At 42.9% G+C, this 15,957-nt stretch overlaps 1 protein-coding gene and 1 long non-coding RNA gene across 2 annotated transcripts in view; one reads left to right on the top strand and one right to left on the bottom strand.

Moving 5' to 3' along the window:
- The window catches only part of USP7 (ubiquitin specific peptidase 7), a 99,525-nt gene extending 85,169 nt beyond the window's left edge, over positions 1-14,356 (bottom strand). Inside the window, exon 1 of the mRNA XM_034785006.1 lies at positions 13,988-14,356. Coding sequence (XP_034640897.1) covers positions 13,988-14,063 — 76 coding nt within the window. The 5' untranslated portion in view covers positions 14,064-14,356. The remainder of the gene's footprint in view (positions 1-13,987) is intronic.
- A 359-nt stretch (positions 14,357-14,715) lies between these two features.
- The window catches only part of LOC117884550, a 39,678-nt gene continuing 38,436 nt past the window's right edge, over positions 14,716-15,957 (top strand). The window contains exon 1 of the long non-coding RNA XR_004647583.1: positions 14,716-14,859. This is a non-coding gene — a long non-coding RNA (uncharacterized LOC117884550). The remainder of the gene's footprint in view (positions 14,860-15,957) is intronic.

The following is a 15,957-nucleotide window of genomic DNA, read 5'->3' as shown; positions in this document are numbered from 1 at the left end:
CTGGAGGTGGATTAACTATGTCAATGGGGAAAAAAAAAATCTCCCATCAGCATAGCAACGTCTTCACTGAAGTGCTACAGTGGCACCACTTCAGCATTTTAAGTTTAGACCTGCCCAAAGGCTACTGAGAGGTCTTAAATAATTAGTATGGATATTATCTACCATCAAGAGAAGATCAGGGACCAAGGAGGCCAGACCAATTTCTGTAGTGAACCCAGGACTGAAAGGGCTCCTAGAAATTTAAGGTTCCACTTATTTCTATAGCGGTTTCAAAATAACTTTCCAAATAATCTCCTCCCCCCTTCCTCAATGAATGTCACAACGTTGAGCAATAAATTGGGATACTATCAAGATCAAGAGATGGTTTCTAGCGGAATGCCAAAACTTTGCCCTCTCTTAAGGGAGGCACTGAGTCTCTCTACCAATGAGAGCAGGGGGGTGAAGTAATATCTTTTATTGGACCAACTTTTATCAGTGAGAGACACAAGCTTTCAAGCTTACACAGAGCTCTTCTTCAGGTCTGGGAAACATAGGCTTTGTCTATATCATGCAGCTTTTAATGACATGGCTGTACCACTACAGCCAAGCTGCTAAAAAGGTGTGCAATGTAGTTGCTGTTTGTCCACAGGAGACAGTTATCCTGCCAAGAAACCCCCACTTCCCCCCCTCCCCTGAACGAGCGGCAGTAGCTTTGTTGGGGGGAGAGCGCTCCTGCCGACAAAAGCGCTGTTCACCCCGGCGCTTTTTGTCGGTAAAAATTTTGTCGTTTGGGGGTGTGTTTTTTTAACACCCCTGAATGACAAAAGTTTTGCCAATGAAGTTCCAGTGTAGACAAAGCCACAGTCAGAAAGTCATAGCTAAATACAAAGTGGAGAAGGTTGTTCAGCATAGGTAGTTAACGCATACTTTGAGGAACCATTCAAAGTGAAGTGACCAGTTAACAATTTACCCTGAATGGTGTTTTGAAATATGTGTTAACTACATATGCTAAACAAATCTGTTCTACCTTGTATTTAGCTGTGGCACTCTGAATACATTTCCCAGACCTCAAGAAGAACTTTGTGTAAACTTGAAAGCTTGTGTTTCTCACTGACAGAAGTTGGTGCAATAAAAGATATCATCTCATCTACCCTGACACTCTAAAATCCTGAGATCAACTGACTGTAATGGGCCACTCTCATTACCACTTCAAAAGTTATTTTTCCTCCCTTGGTATCCTGCTATTAATTGAATTGTCTCCTTAGACTGACCTCACACTTGGTAAGGCAACTCCCATCCTTTCATTTATTTATATCTGCACCTGTATTTTCCACTCCATGCATCTGATGAAGTGGGTTCTAGCCAACGAAAACTTATGCCCAAATAAATGTGTTAGTCTGTAAGGTGCCACAAGGACGCTTCGTTGTTTTTAACTACATAGTCTCTATCAATAACTGATCCCATGTCTCTCCACTAAGCTTCAACAATAAGGAGGTCATGACCAACTTATGGGTTGCAAACCAAAGCCCAATAACTTCCAGAGTCTGGGTGAGTAAAATGGGTTGAAACATGAACAGAATATACAATTTGTTTAAAAAGACACCAGACATATACAATTTGTTTAAAAAGGCATTCAAATCTGATAGCAATCTTTCAAAAGTAAAAAAGGCAACATTTGTGGTGGTGAGAGGAATATCTTCACATTTAGGACTTATTGAAGCTGTAAATTTGAAAATGTACAAATTTTACCAAATATTCTATGTTGACTTTTTTATTTTTAAAATATGCTTCTGCATCAAATATTTCCAGTTTTTGGCTTTGTACAGATTATTTATCTGTCCTTTCCCATTTTTAATTCCCAGTTAGCATGTTTTTTAAAACATCTGCTTATGGTTACTTCCTGCCTGGGAATATACATTCTTGCTATTTGTCCTTGATTTAGACAGCCAGGCATTGTTCTAGTTTGTCTTTGGGACCAAGGATGGAAATCCAAGAAGTTGAAAGCCAGAATGAAGCATGAAAGTGAGGAACAATAACCAAGCTGGGAAGAGGAGAGGCCTGAGCAAGGAGAAACAGAAGACTAACAATGAAATATCATTATTCCAATTGTTCCCAGCAGATATAAATAAAAAGTGAGGAAAATGCACCATTAGCTGCTAACACCCCCACCCCAAAATATTGTGAACAGCCAAATATTTTTGCTCCAATGCATTCTTTGAATAAAACACCAGTTCAACACATGTGGTAGCATAATTATCTGATGCTTCAGAGAAATATGAAGATACCTTATAATGTCACTAACCAATTATACAATATTTTGCACAATATATGGAATAAAAAGTGAAAAATCCATCCCAATCCCTGAAGGGAGTTAGCTTACACCTTGAAGCACAATATCTGACTACTCTTATCTCAGTTTGCAGATGAATAAACAGCATCTCATGCAGCAGCTAAATTGCCATACAATTGTTTCTTTTGGTGCACAATTATGCTTCAGAATCTAAGCTTTCATTAAAAAACCCCCTAGATCTTATGATTGCTTTCAAAATGTGAAACAAATGTAAATCTGTGATGTCTCTCTGAGTCTGCAGACAGCCTGAATTAATACCTGAGAGGTGTAAATTGCCCATTCACTATTATGGTTTTTTAAGAGATGTTGGAAATATAAGTTGTACTTGTGTCTGAAATATATTAATGTTACAAGCGATACTAAGATTACAGTAACAAAGAAATTGGAGGGGGGGGTCATTTTAGTTTCTTTACTTCAGTCAGGACCTCTTGCCATTTTTGTTATACAATAAGAAAATAATTTGTGCATTTGAAAACATTGTATATAGCCAGTTTCACTGTTTGCCTTGTACAAGTGGCAATATGAGATTTCCAAACAGCAACAACTTAAAAAAAGGAAAACGTGTTTTACAAAACTACAAAAATTGGTATGGAAATTGAAAAGCAGGTGTAGTAGCTGAAACTACTTTGAACTTATCTTTTGAAATTTCAACTACATTTCAAGCCAACAGTATGGCTAACTCAGAAGCGTACCGAGAATAAACACTCATGCTGTTAACTATTTTATTGCTAACGATTTAGCAAAAATATCAACTCATTACTTCATTGTTGCTGGATGAAGTGCCAGATATTAGCATAGGCTGTAGCAGGCCAGCCAGTTATCAAGATTTTAAAGTCACCTCTATCCCCAACAAAAACGGGAAAGAGCGCAACATCCTTTCCCCAGTACGAAAGTCCTCAAATGCTGCTATAAACAGAATGCCTTCCTAGGTTAACAAAATAACTGTTCACCAGAATCTCAAAACTTTCCCTTCTTTTGTAACAATCATGCACGATGGTACAAAAATCTGCAACAGATTAAAGATGAAATATTTTGGGTTAATGTACAAAAGAATATAAAAAAACCAAGGGATATTTTCCTAATTGTACTGGAGCAAAGAGCAGCCAGGAAAGACAGTTTGCAGGGGTCAGTGTCCCATAACCTAGGTGTACAGTGCGACATAAGATACAGGACCAGACTATGAATACTACTGTGTGTCAAAAATTATCGAGTCCTTCTAAAATTCAGCCACAGTCTTTTTTTTAAGCAGTGAGTTTTACAAACAACCTCTCCACTAATTTCATAGAATAACCCATTGATCTTGTATTATAGAACAGTTTTTAAAAAGGGAAGAATCAGTTTTCCCTTTCATAATTCTGTAAACATCTGTCAACACCTCTTAACTCACCTTCTCGCTAGATTGACTAAATTATTAATATACTTAGCACTTGTGTTTTGGGGCACTCCACCATGAAGCCCTCTTTAATCCAAGGAGCAGTCACAATATGATTTTGTTTCCTAACACTTGGGCCAGATCCAAAACCTATTTAAAACAAGTGTACAATTCCCATTAACTTTAATGAACTTTGTATCAGATAAATTCAGCCAGATAAATTCAGATTTCCCCCAAAACCCACTGTTATTTTCCTTTTTCCATTTTTCATAAGGGGACCTTATCAAAATCTTTACCAAAATCAAAGTTATATCCACAGATCATTACTGTCTAACATCGTTAAAAAAGACTCCGAAAAGGTTAGAAATGTTTTATATCCTTATCGTGAATCTGTGTTGATTTGACTACTCCCTCCCATACCCTTCCCAAAGATATTTACCAAAGTGGTGTACTATATCACTAGATTCAGTTTCTCTGGGATCAGTATGACTAATTTTGTCTAATTCCCAGGATAACCCATGGCACTTCATGCAAAAATATAGAAATGAGATTAGGGATGTCCCAATCTTTAAGAATACACCCATTTAAAGAAATCATCCTTGTGGTACATCTTGCAGAATCACTATTATGAGATCAAACGTAACTGTACAGCAATCAGAGTTATCAATGAAACGTCTATACTGACCTCCTACATTAGCCCTTGTCTATTTTCCTTTTCTCCTTAATGTTTCCTATGGTGTACTGGTGCAGAAAGAACTCTATATTAGCGTATTTGATCCCCTAATTCAAGAAAAATCCAGTTTTGTCATGAAGAACCCTGCTCTTTTTCAACCTTTATCTTCCCCCCATTTCTCCCTCCTACAACTAACTCATCACAGAAAATAAAGTGCAGAGAAACAAACTAGTTATCATTGTAACAAGTACTAAATGATTGCTTCTTATAGGATGTTAATATCTTTTGTAGTAATTCTAAAGATCATGTAAAACTCTGGCTAATGCAAAATGTGTCAGCTCACTCACAAGGGTGTATTGCACAAAGAGCACTTTACTGTGATGTGCACGGCCTACAGTTTATTTCTGGGCACAACTCAATGTGTTGGTTTTGATGTACAAACTCCTAAGTAGTTTGGGACCTTGCTACTTGAAAGACTGCCTCTTTCTCTCTTTATGCCAGTAGCAGGAATCAGCTGAAGTGCCTGAACTCAGTCTCCTGGTTTAAACAGGAGGCTGCTGGCAACACGTTGTGAGGGGCCCTCCACTCTGGAACTCATTTTGCCCCTTAGTCTGACAGAGTCCAAGACTTCAGACTTTCAGAGACACTGAAAGCCCTGTTTTCTTACATGTCAGAGAACAGTTAGGTTATGAAGTGTGATTTTGTTTTTAATTCTCCATGATTAAACTTGTGAGGAATAATCTCTTAATAATCTTTGCATTTCTAATTTACATATGCCTAGAGTAACTATTAGGTGAATCTTTCAAAAGTCAATTAAATACACAAATTGAGATATGCTACACCAGGGGTCTCAAACAAGTGGCCCGCAGAGCTCTTCCCTGCAGCCCGCCAAGCTCCCCACGCGCCCCCCCCTCCGTTACTTTCTGTCGCCGCCAAACTCCCCTCAAACCCCCTTCCCCCCAGTTATTATATGTGGCAGCTAAGCTCCCCGCGCTGCTCCCTAATGTTTGGGGCTGGGTCTCTCCCCCGGCCCCGCCTGCAGGAGTCTGCAGCTCATGCTGACTCTGCTCCACTCTGCCGGCTTCCGCCATCACCTGCTGCCACAGGGTCCTAGTGCCCCCTTCCACTAGGGCCAGGGCACGCTGCCCTTCCCCTGCCCTTCTGCCCTAGTCCTGAGCCTCTCCAATGCCCCAAACCCCTCATCTCCAGCCCCACAGCCCCACCCCTGCACTCCTTCCTATCCCCAAACTCCATCCCAGAGCCTGTACCCCCACCCCCTACCCCAGCCTGCACCCAGCACCCAAACTCCCTCCCAGAGCCTTAGACAGGTGGGGGAGGAGTTGGGGGGGCAGGTTCTGGGCACCACCAACATTTCTACAAACCTACCACCCCTGGAAGAGGCAGAGCAGGGGTGGAGTGGTGGTGCAACCCAGTGCAGGGGAGGGGGGGGGGGCTTTACTAAGTGTATATATTTTATTAAAACCGCTTGGAGGAGGAGGTGGAGAAGAGATGGGGCAGGGGAGAGGGCTCATGGAAGGAATGAAGCGGGGGGCAGGGCCAGGGGCAGCAAGGGGGGGTGTCAGTGATGTGACCCTCGGGCCAATGCACTAGTCCTCATGTGGCCCTCATGGTCATTTGAGTTTGAGACCCCTGTGCTACACCGAGTACATGCAGATCCAATATAAAAATGTAAGAATATTTACTTATATATTCTAATTAGCCTTGAATTGGTTTTGTTTTGAAATAGTTTGTGTGTAGGTGGTCCCAAACATTTACATTTTGTTTTGTACAATCTACAGCCATAGCATACATATGTTTATGTTTATGTATAGAACCTATAAAACAGCCTTTAAAAGAAATTTGATATTAAGACCATTTTTAAAAGTGCTTTTATATTCTGAAAAACAACCAACACCTTTGCAGACACTGTATGATCAAAGTAATTGGAGAAACTGCCTTTCCAGGCCTCAATATTCTTTTGCAATGTGTTTAGAGTCCTAAAGTTTGTTACTTCTTTTGAAGCTGAACTTTTTCCAGTTCACCAAAACAGCTTTCTAAATAGGTAAGGCAATTTCAAATAGAAAAATGGCACAGAGTCTCTTCATGGTCAACGTTCTTCCTCAAGCTTGCAACTCATTCGAAACAGTCAATTTCCTCAAAGCTTCTGAAGTTGCATTGCTTGTTTTCTATGTGAATTAGTTAATATAAAGGAATTTAGATGCAATACTTAAGGGTTTAATCTCAGCCTATTACAACAATGTACCGACAGCTGTATATTGTGTTGCAATAACTCCAACTTGCGAAACTACTTTATACATTTACTTATTGATACACCGGCTACTAGTAACACATTCGAACTACTGAAACAATTTCACCAATACATAAAGCCACATAAGTAATCAGCAAAAAAGTTTTAAAAGCAAGCATACCTATTTAATAGCTTGACATACTGATCAACATGCCCTGCCCCTGCTCTCTTCCAAACCACCTTCCGGGAAAACAAACCCACCTCACTATAGAAGTTTATTAGTAACAGGATAATGGAGGTCTAGTGCAGATTGAAACATTGAAAAAAACAAATATTTTTGAAAGAAACAAGTTTTCTAAGGGTTATTAATTTTGCATTCTGCAAATCATCAAGTACATTTTCAGCACTACACAAATATGTAAATAATAATACTCAACTAAACAGAATTAGGTAACAATAATTCTAACCCAAAGGAGTTTTAAAGTTATCAGCATTTTCTTCATCCAAATGCAGAATACAATACTTAAAAGTAAAGAATGATTAAAAATGGGCAACCACAAAACTGATGTAACAAACATTTAAGGAAATATGGATAAGTCACAAGCTCTAAACCCTGTATTTCCCTCATACACACCCCAAACCACTTACAAATATCCTATGATGCCATGCAACATGTACTGACTTCTGGCTAAACTGGTTTAACTGCTGCAGTTTGGATGCACTACATAGATTAACTTTGTGATAAGTTTTCTGTAGCTATGAAACTGATTTAGTGAAGCCAGACTCAAAAGACTATCTCTGTTCAAATATTTACAAGGTTACAGTGCTTTTACATAGATGATTTCAGTTATGTTAGGATAGTTCCCTAATAATGATAGGGAGTAGATTTTACTCCTATTCTGGATATGGTGCATCCACACACACTTAACTGGTAAGAGGGGATGGAAAAGGTGAATCTGAGTTTTTGAAAATGTCCTCCTTCACCCTTTAAAATTAAGCTGTTCACTTCTCTTAGTCTTCCACCTGCCTCCCCAGATTTTGCACATTTTATTTCTCATCCCACAATGTCTTAGTTTTTCTCTTTTTCCTTCCCTGGAGGATTCCTGAATCCAACTCTATCCCATTTTACTGCCCAGATGCTGAGGTCATATATCCATCCTCTGGGAGAAGACTTTGGATATACTTCCCTCAGCTGGCATGAAGTGGTCATCTAAGAGTGATACAGCACACATACTCCTTTCCCGGGGCCAACTACATTGCCTCCAGAAGGGCCCTAAACATTGCTGTTGAGGGAAACAATGGACTAAGCTGTGTTCTTTACCGGATGCACTGCAATTAAGCCTCCAGACTAATTTCACTTTATAGACTGCTCCCTTCCATCATTTATATCCCATCTCATTCAACCATCCCCCATCTCAGAGAAAAATGTCAAAAGAGGCCAGGGGAGAGGGGGTGAGAGAGACCAGCACTTCGATATGTAAGATACCCATGTTCAAAAGCTAAATTTAATGTCCATAAACTCAGAGAAGTAGATCAAGTTTATAACCTGAGTTTATCACTACCAAAGCTGGGAGTAGTACGAGAGATAGTGGGGGAGAGGACAGAAAAAGAGGGGAATGTTGAATTGACTCTTAAATTAATTAAAGGGCAGAGCTGACGAGCCTCCAAAACAGTTCCATCCAGTCCTCTCCATCCATAAAAATAATGGCATTATGTGGGATTCCAAAAGAAATTATTCTTAGGCTTCAGAGACAAGGCCCACCACACAGTCAAAAAAAAAAAAAAATCCATGACATTTTCATTATAATCTGTATTTCACAAAGTATATTTTCTGTGGAATGAACACTACATTAAGTATCTATGTAGATATTAAATTGTGAGGTATTTATAACACTCATGAGGTCAAAAAAGTTAAAGGGAGGTAAACATTAGAAAGATATGTAAAAAAAAAAAAAAGTGATATAACTTCGAAAAAAGCAAGCTAAACCATGAGAAAAATCATAAGAAATACAGTTTATAAAAGAAACCTGCTAAAAAATACTGCAGAAATCAATGTATGATAGTTCCCATTGCAAGTTCATGTCTAGTTTGCTGGTATAATACTGCAAAAAGTCCAACATTAGGTTTCATATGCAGATGCAATTTTTCACCGTACGTTTTTCCCTCCCTGCTCTTCCTTAATGACTCTGGTGTGAACTCACACGGAATACTAGATTCAGTTTTGGGCACTTCAAAACAGATAAATATGAAAAAGTTCAGAGAAAAGCAACAAAAAATTACCAGAGAGTTAGAGAAATTGACATATTAGGAAAAATTAAAAATGGTCAATTGGAATGGACTAAACAGGATTAAGGAGGGTACCATAATCTACAATTGTATAAAGGGTGTTAACACCAAAGAGAGAAATTTACTTTCTATGACATGCAAGGGTATAACTAGGGGTAATGGGCAGAAATTAATAAAAGGAAATGTAAACTACATCAGGAACACCTTCTAGATCAGGGGTCGGCAACCCTTCAGAAGTAGTATGCCGAGTCTTCATTTATTCACTCTAATTTAAGGTTTTGTGTGCCAGTAATACATTTTAATGTTTTTAGAAGGTCTCTTTCTACAAGTCTATAATATATAACTAAACTATTGTTATATGTAAAGTAAATAAGGTTTTTAAAATGTTTAAGCAGCTTCATTTAAAATTAAATTAAAATGCAGAGTCTCCCAGACTGGTGGCCAGGAACCGGGCAGTGTGAGTGCCATTGAAAATCAGCTCGCCTGACGCCTTTGGCACACGTGCCATAGGTTGCCTACCCCTGTTCTAGATCAATTAGGCTGTGAAATAGTCTCTTTAGGGAAGTGGTGAAAGCATTGTATGGATTAAATATAAGCACCAAGTGCTTTGTGTATGCATAGATCTTAATATAATTTACCTTGGAAGCAAGTTATATAGACGTTACATCAGGACCCCAGATTTTCCTTTGTTATATGATTTTACAAAACTTTCCTAGAATTTAGTACAGCACTCCAAATGAGACTTGCAACTGAAAAGCACAGTTTTTTTTAAATGACAAGCCAAGCTGCATATACTACACAAACACTATTTGCTGTCCTTACAATAGGTACACAGAAAAGGTCAACATTTACTGAACTGCATTATTTTTTACCTTTCCATACAATTCCTATATTTAAAATGTATAACTCAGCAAGGAACTGTATTGCATCACAATAAATTGGGCTAAAAAAGTCAACCACCATACGCATCAAGAACCTGTATAATGAAGCCAACTCATAATACACCGCTACCCCGATATAACGCGACCCGATATAACACGAATTCTAATATAACGTGGTAAAGCAATGCTCCGGGGCGGCGGGGCTGCGCACTCCGGCAGATCAAAGCAAGTTCGATATAACGCAGTAAGATTTTTTGGCTCCCGAGGACAGCGTTATATCGGGGTAGAATTATACCACATTATTCTGTTCAATATGACAAATAGGTTAGATTGCATACCATATGGCCCCATAAACACTTACTCATCAAGGCCTGTTGCTGCCACTTCTATACTTGCTGACTAAATTACACCTCTTTCCTATCTAAAATGTAAAATAGTCTTTTCTTATTATTTCTTTTTACAATCTGATCTTCCTGAATGTCTACCGGTTCTGACATTTACACTTTATGGCCTACAAGATGTTCAAGGAAGAGAACAGAGTCAACTGGATCACAAAAGCAAAAGAAGGAAAGAAACAGAGACGGGTATCCACAAAGTGTCACATTCAAACTAGCAGAACTTAATTCCACTGATTCAATAGTTTTGTTTAAAGAACAGGAGTACTTGTGGGGGGGCGGGGGGGACTAAGCATTGGGAAATAGTTTTACTTTGTGTAATGGCCCATCTACTCCCAGTCTTTATTCAAGCCCAATTTAATGGTGTCCAATTTGCAAATTAATTCCATTTCAGTAGTCTCTCATTGGAGTCTGTTTTTGAAGTTTTTGTTGTTGTAATATTACGACTTTTAGGTCTGTAATCGAGTGGCCAGGGAGACTGAAGTGTTCTCCAACTGGTTTTTGAATGTTATAATTCTTGACCTCTGATTTGTGTCCATTTATTCTTTTACATAGAGACGTAGTTTTGTTTGTAATACTGCTCATTTGAAACTGTCCAGTGTAGCTTCACAGCAAATAAGTGAGCAGGCTTCACATAATTCAAAAGTCAAGATGTGCATTCAGTTTTCCATCATACATTCTTCACATACCTCCTAAATCTAATCTGACCTCTCAGTGGAGAATGGCATTTAACATGCATAAAAGTGTGTCAGATTTGAGAACTGTACTTTATTAAATAATTTCTCAATTTCCAAAGACAATTTATCTCTCCTCAAGAAAGTATTTACACATCCACACATTAGAAAGTTGAACACAGTTCTCTACAGTAAAATAAGTGAACACACATAAGCAATTACATGTCTTTCAGTAGAAAGGGAACAAGAGTCTAGACTAAATGATCTAAACTAATTTCTCATGGAAATCAAACACTCCAAAAAGGTAGAGTCTAAACTCTGTTAAGATTTCCATTAGTGCAAACAAACTCTCAAACAGATTAGTATGTCCATATGATCATTCTGAACCATTAGTGTGAATTTTATCAGCCTATGAGGGCTTGAATAGATTTCTGGAATACTGCTGCATTAAGATTTCAGAATTGGGATACATCCATACAATTAAGTGGGAATGCTTACTGTAAAATTGTTGGGATCACCAAGAGGCTTAGGCTTACCTGTAAAGAGTTGTGTTCTCTCTGCTTATAGAACTCAACTCTGCAATGTGCTGAACACTGTTAATGTTCACTGACTTTAATGGGATTTGAAAGTGCTCAGCACCCCACAGAGTGCTCAGTGCATTACAGGATCAAGCCCATAAAAATCAGAGAACCATTAAGCACTGTCAATACTCTAAAGGACTAGAAATGAATATTGAAAGCAAGGCTGATAGCTGGAGGCTATGGCACATTCTCCTGGAAAAGACATTATGTTTATGCATACATACAAATAGGTGTGAACAGGTATTTTTTTTAAACCAATTCACCTCATGTATGTCACTCTTGAGGTTACAATGAAAAAAATCTAATCCATGTATGGCAATTTGGGGACAGGTTTTGGGGTTCTTTTTAAACAATGCCAGTCACTGAAATAGCACATAATGTGCTTCATCTATCATACTGTGCACTAAAGTCTTAGGTTTTAAAAAAGAAGGGTTTCACGGAATGTCCTTCTCATCATTAAATATAGTGAGCAGTGACTACGACCAACTTTCAGTAAAATAGCTTTATTAATCATAGTACCCATCCATGATTGGTTGTAGAAAATGTTAAATTTGCTAAAACAATTGTTGCATAGTTCACAACTAAACTGGCCTTTGATGGTGACTGTTCTTGTTGATTTGAATACCTTCATTCATAATGATTGACACTTGTTAAACAATACTGAGGTGAATTCATATTTTTGATCAGCAAGACAAATCCTTTAATATAAACAATACACAATAGTGGAGGTAGTTATGGCTGGAATTCATGATTTGTTTCTGATAAGGTATTTACACATTTCCTACAGTAGAAACATGTCAGATTAAAAGATTCATACCTTAGATTAAAAAAACATGCCAAGATGAATAAAAAGTACAACTGACTTTATCCCAAACAGGACCATTGAAGGGTATTGGTCTGGGGTAAAAAGCAAGACTGGAAATGTAGTAACCTCCCCTCCAAACCACTCTCATGAGCAATGGCATGACTGTGCAGGATCAGGGTCCTATGAATACGTAAGAGGTACACATGGCCACAGAACCCCGTGCTAGGCCCCGTCCTGATGCATTTTCTGTAAATAAACCTCAGATCAGTGCCCCAATTAAAAATGGCGAGCATCTCGCGTGGCAGGCTGTGTGCAGATACAATGGAAGGGCTGCAAGGCAAAACCCTGCCGCGCGGCTCTCAGAGTCAACAACATAGAAGAGGGGGGCGGGTAGGCGGCTGCAGAAATACAGGGGCCGGATCCACTAGGGGGAAAACTGAGCTGGGAGAGGCAGTACTAAGGTCTACCCTGAGAAAGCAAGCCAAAACCATCCATCGCTAGGCCCCATGACCCACCGTTCATTGCTCACCTACTGGGAAAATAATCAACAGAGAAAAAAACAAACCTTCCGACCACCCGCCCCCATGCCTGCTCCAGCAGCACATTCAGGAGTCACAGCGGCAACGCTACTAGGAACCCCTCCCTCGCCTACCCTCCCTTACGCATCTGAATTCCTTGAACCAGCCAGCCCTCCCTCCCTCCCAAATAATCCTTCTCCTATTCCTAAGAGGAAAGCTTCCACTTTAGGGTCACGCACCTCCGGGAGCACAGCCCCCTTTCCACCCGAATCCCCAGCCCCTCCTCTGCAGACGGCGAACCCCACTATCTGCACCGGATGAGTCCTAACTCAGCCAAGGGTTTATTGGAGAGCCCACCCCCCCTCCCCGCATTTACTGGGCCCTTGGACCGCCACACGCTCCCATCCACACACGGTGAGAGTGCTAAACATCCCTTCTCACCCAACAAAATCATCCTCCCACCATTAAACCGCATTTCCAGAGCAGCCCGGGTGTCACTGCAGCCCACCAAATCAAACCCTTCACTTCAGCCAGGAAAACCCTGCCCTCAGAAGAATGAACCCCCTTTTCGAGAGGCCCCGGTCCCCACTCTCAGCCATACGTCAGCCATGAACCCCAACCTCTCCTCCCTGAATTAAGATATTCGTTTAAGGGTCGCACCCTAAAATCTGACCCCTCTAGTGTATCTCAGCCCCAGGCACACAACGCTGGAGCCTTCTCAGCCATACTTTCCAAACCCTAAACTTTCCCCAATTCTCCCCTTCACTAGAGAAGTGCAGATAACACCCCGCCCCGCCCCAGGGGAGCCCCCATTCCCAGGTCTCTCCCCGGCCCAGGCCAGGCCATCAGCACTGCTCCATTGCCAGCGGCCCTGGGGTTGCTCCGGTAAGGGCGGGTGGGTTGCGGGGAAGAAGAGGGGACCGGAGAAGGGTAAGGGGGCGTGTTACGTAGGGAAGAAGCCTGGAGCGGATTCCTGGGAACCAGAGAGTCTTGCATCTGAAAAAGTGAGGTTCTTACCCACGAAAGCTTATGCTCCCAGTACTTCTGTTAGTCTCAAAGGTGCCACAGGACCCTCTGTTGCTTTTTACAGATTCAGACTAACACGGCTACCCTCTGATACTCTGGGGGGCCAGTAAGTTACGGGAATAGGGGGACGAGCCAGGGTCTCCGGGCGCCTTCAGGGGAGCCAGGGCCGCCTGCGGTGCCTGCTCCAGCCGCTCTTTACCTTCCATCTCCATGTCCTCGGGCTCGCTCAGCTGCTGCTCCCCGGGCTTCTGGTGTTGCTGCTGGTGGTGGTTCATGTCGGGCTGGGGCTGTGGCTCCGCGGCGGCGGCCTGGGCCTTTCCTGCAGGGGGCTGCAGGCCTGTGTTGGGAGGGCAGGGGGCGGAGGGGCGGCAGAGCCTGGGCAGCGGCGGGGCCTGGGCACCAGCCTCGGGGGGCTGCGGCTGGGCTCCGGCGGGCAGGGAGCGGGCGGCCGGAGGAGGCAGCGAGACGCGCACGTATTTGCTCGCTATTCGCCCAATCTCGGCGGCGGCACCCGGTCGGGGGAAGGGGGTGGGGAGGAGGGAACCGGCCGGGGGCGGCGGCTTCCTCGGGGGCCGGGAGATCAGGAGTTAGGGCCCGGCGCTTCCCCCTCCCCCGCCGGGTGTCCCTACTGCGGTGAGAGTCGGGGAGGCGCCGCGAGCCCCCGGCTCCCCAGAAGGCCGCTCGCTCGAGGCTGGGGCCCTGCTCCCGGCCTGCAGGCCTCCCTGCTGCCTGCGCCCGGCTCGCTGCTGCTGCTCCGCCGCTGCTGCCGCCGCCGCCTCTATGGGGAGCGTAGCAGGCGCCAGGGCTTCTCTCTGCCTCTCTCTGTCTCTCTCAAAATGGCGGCCGCGGTAGCGCCGTGAAATGTCACATCCGCATGGGGGGCAGCGGCGCTCAGCCAGCCGGGGAGGGGGAGCAGCGCCGGGCCGCCGCCGCCACAGGAGGCTGGAGCGGAGGGGAGGAGTTACAGGGGCTCTATCCGGATGGACGCGCCGCACCGCCTGCTTTCTCCCGGGGCCTCTGCCCGGGAGTGGCTGCTCTCAGCGGAGCCCTTTGCTAGGGACCTGCCTGCCGGTGAGAGGCCCCTCTCCTCCCAACAGCTACTGCCCGGCAGAGCCCGCAGGAGCGGCCCCCGCCCCTCCACCAGCCTGCTGGCCTCTGCCCGGGACCCTTCTCCCAGCCAGGGCCTGCCTTGGGAGAGACCCCGCCGAGGGCCTCTGCGAAGGCGTCCCCTTGCCCTGTAGACCAGTGGCTTGTGCCAGGGGTCCTGCCACTCGACGGAAGGCCCTCCTTGGCAGGACCTCATCTGGGATTGCCCTGGGGATACGCGGCTCCCTCCCAAGGCCTCTGCTCGGAACCCCTCTGCTCCTCAGCCCTTGTCGGAGAGACCACCTCCCCCGTTTTGACTTTACCTGCCAGAGAGAGAGAGAGAGAGAGATTGCTGAGCAATTGTCCAAGTCTCCTGCCAAGCCCAGCTCTGGGGTACTGCGAAATAATGGGTTAGTTCATTGTCCACATAACTCTGAAAATAGCCATGTGTTTTCCAAGTGTTTAAAAACATCCATAAGAGGCTGGTAAAAGGGGGTATGACTAGGAGTAATTGGTGGTATTAAATATCGGGGTAGCCATGTTAGTCTGTATCCACAAAAACAACAAGGAGTCTGATGGCACCTTAAAGACTAACCGATTTATTTGGGCATAAACTTTCGTGGGTAAAAAACCCACTTCTTCAGATGCATGGAGTGAAAATCACAGATGCAGGCATTATATACTGACACACAAAGAGAATGGAGTTACCTCACAAGTGGAGAACCAGTGTTGACAGCGTTGACTGATCGAATTGGTCCTGTCAACATTGGTTCTCCACTTGTGAGGTAACTCCATTCTCTTTGTGTGTCAGTATATAATGCCTGCATCTGTGATTTTCACTCCATGCATCTGAAGAAGTGGGTTTTTTACCCACGAAAGCTTATGCCCAAATAAATCTGTTAGTCTTTAAGGTGCCACCAGACTCCTTGTTGTTTATGTATCAAAACGAATATCTTGAATTAGGTCTGGAAACAAATGCGGAGCTTGTGCTTCCGAAGAAGTGAGGTTTTTACTCACGAAAGCTTATGCCCAAATAAATCTGTTAGTCTTTAAGGTGCCACCAGACTCCTTGTTGTTTTTGTA

This window comes from Trachemys scripta, chromosome 10, assembly GCF_013100865.1.
Source record: "Trachemys scripta elegans isolate TJP31775 chromosome 10, CAS_Tse_1.0, whole genome shotgun sequence".
Lineage (NCBI taxonomy): Eukaryota > Metazoa > Chordata > Testudines > Emydidae > Trachemys > Trachemys scripta.
The sequence above is the reverse complement of the archived record's forward strand: the minus strand, read 5'-3'. Positions and strand labels throughout refer to the sequence as shown.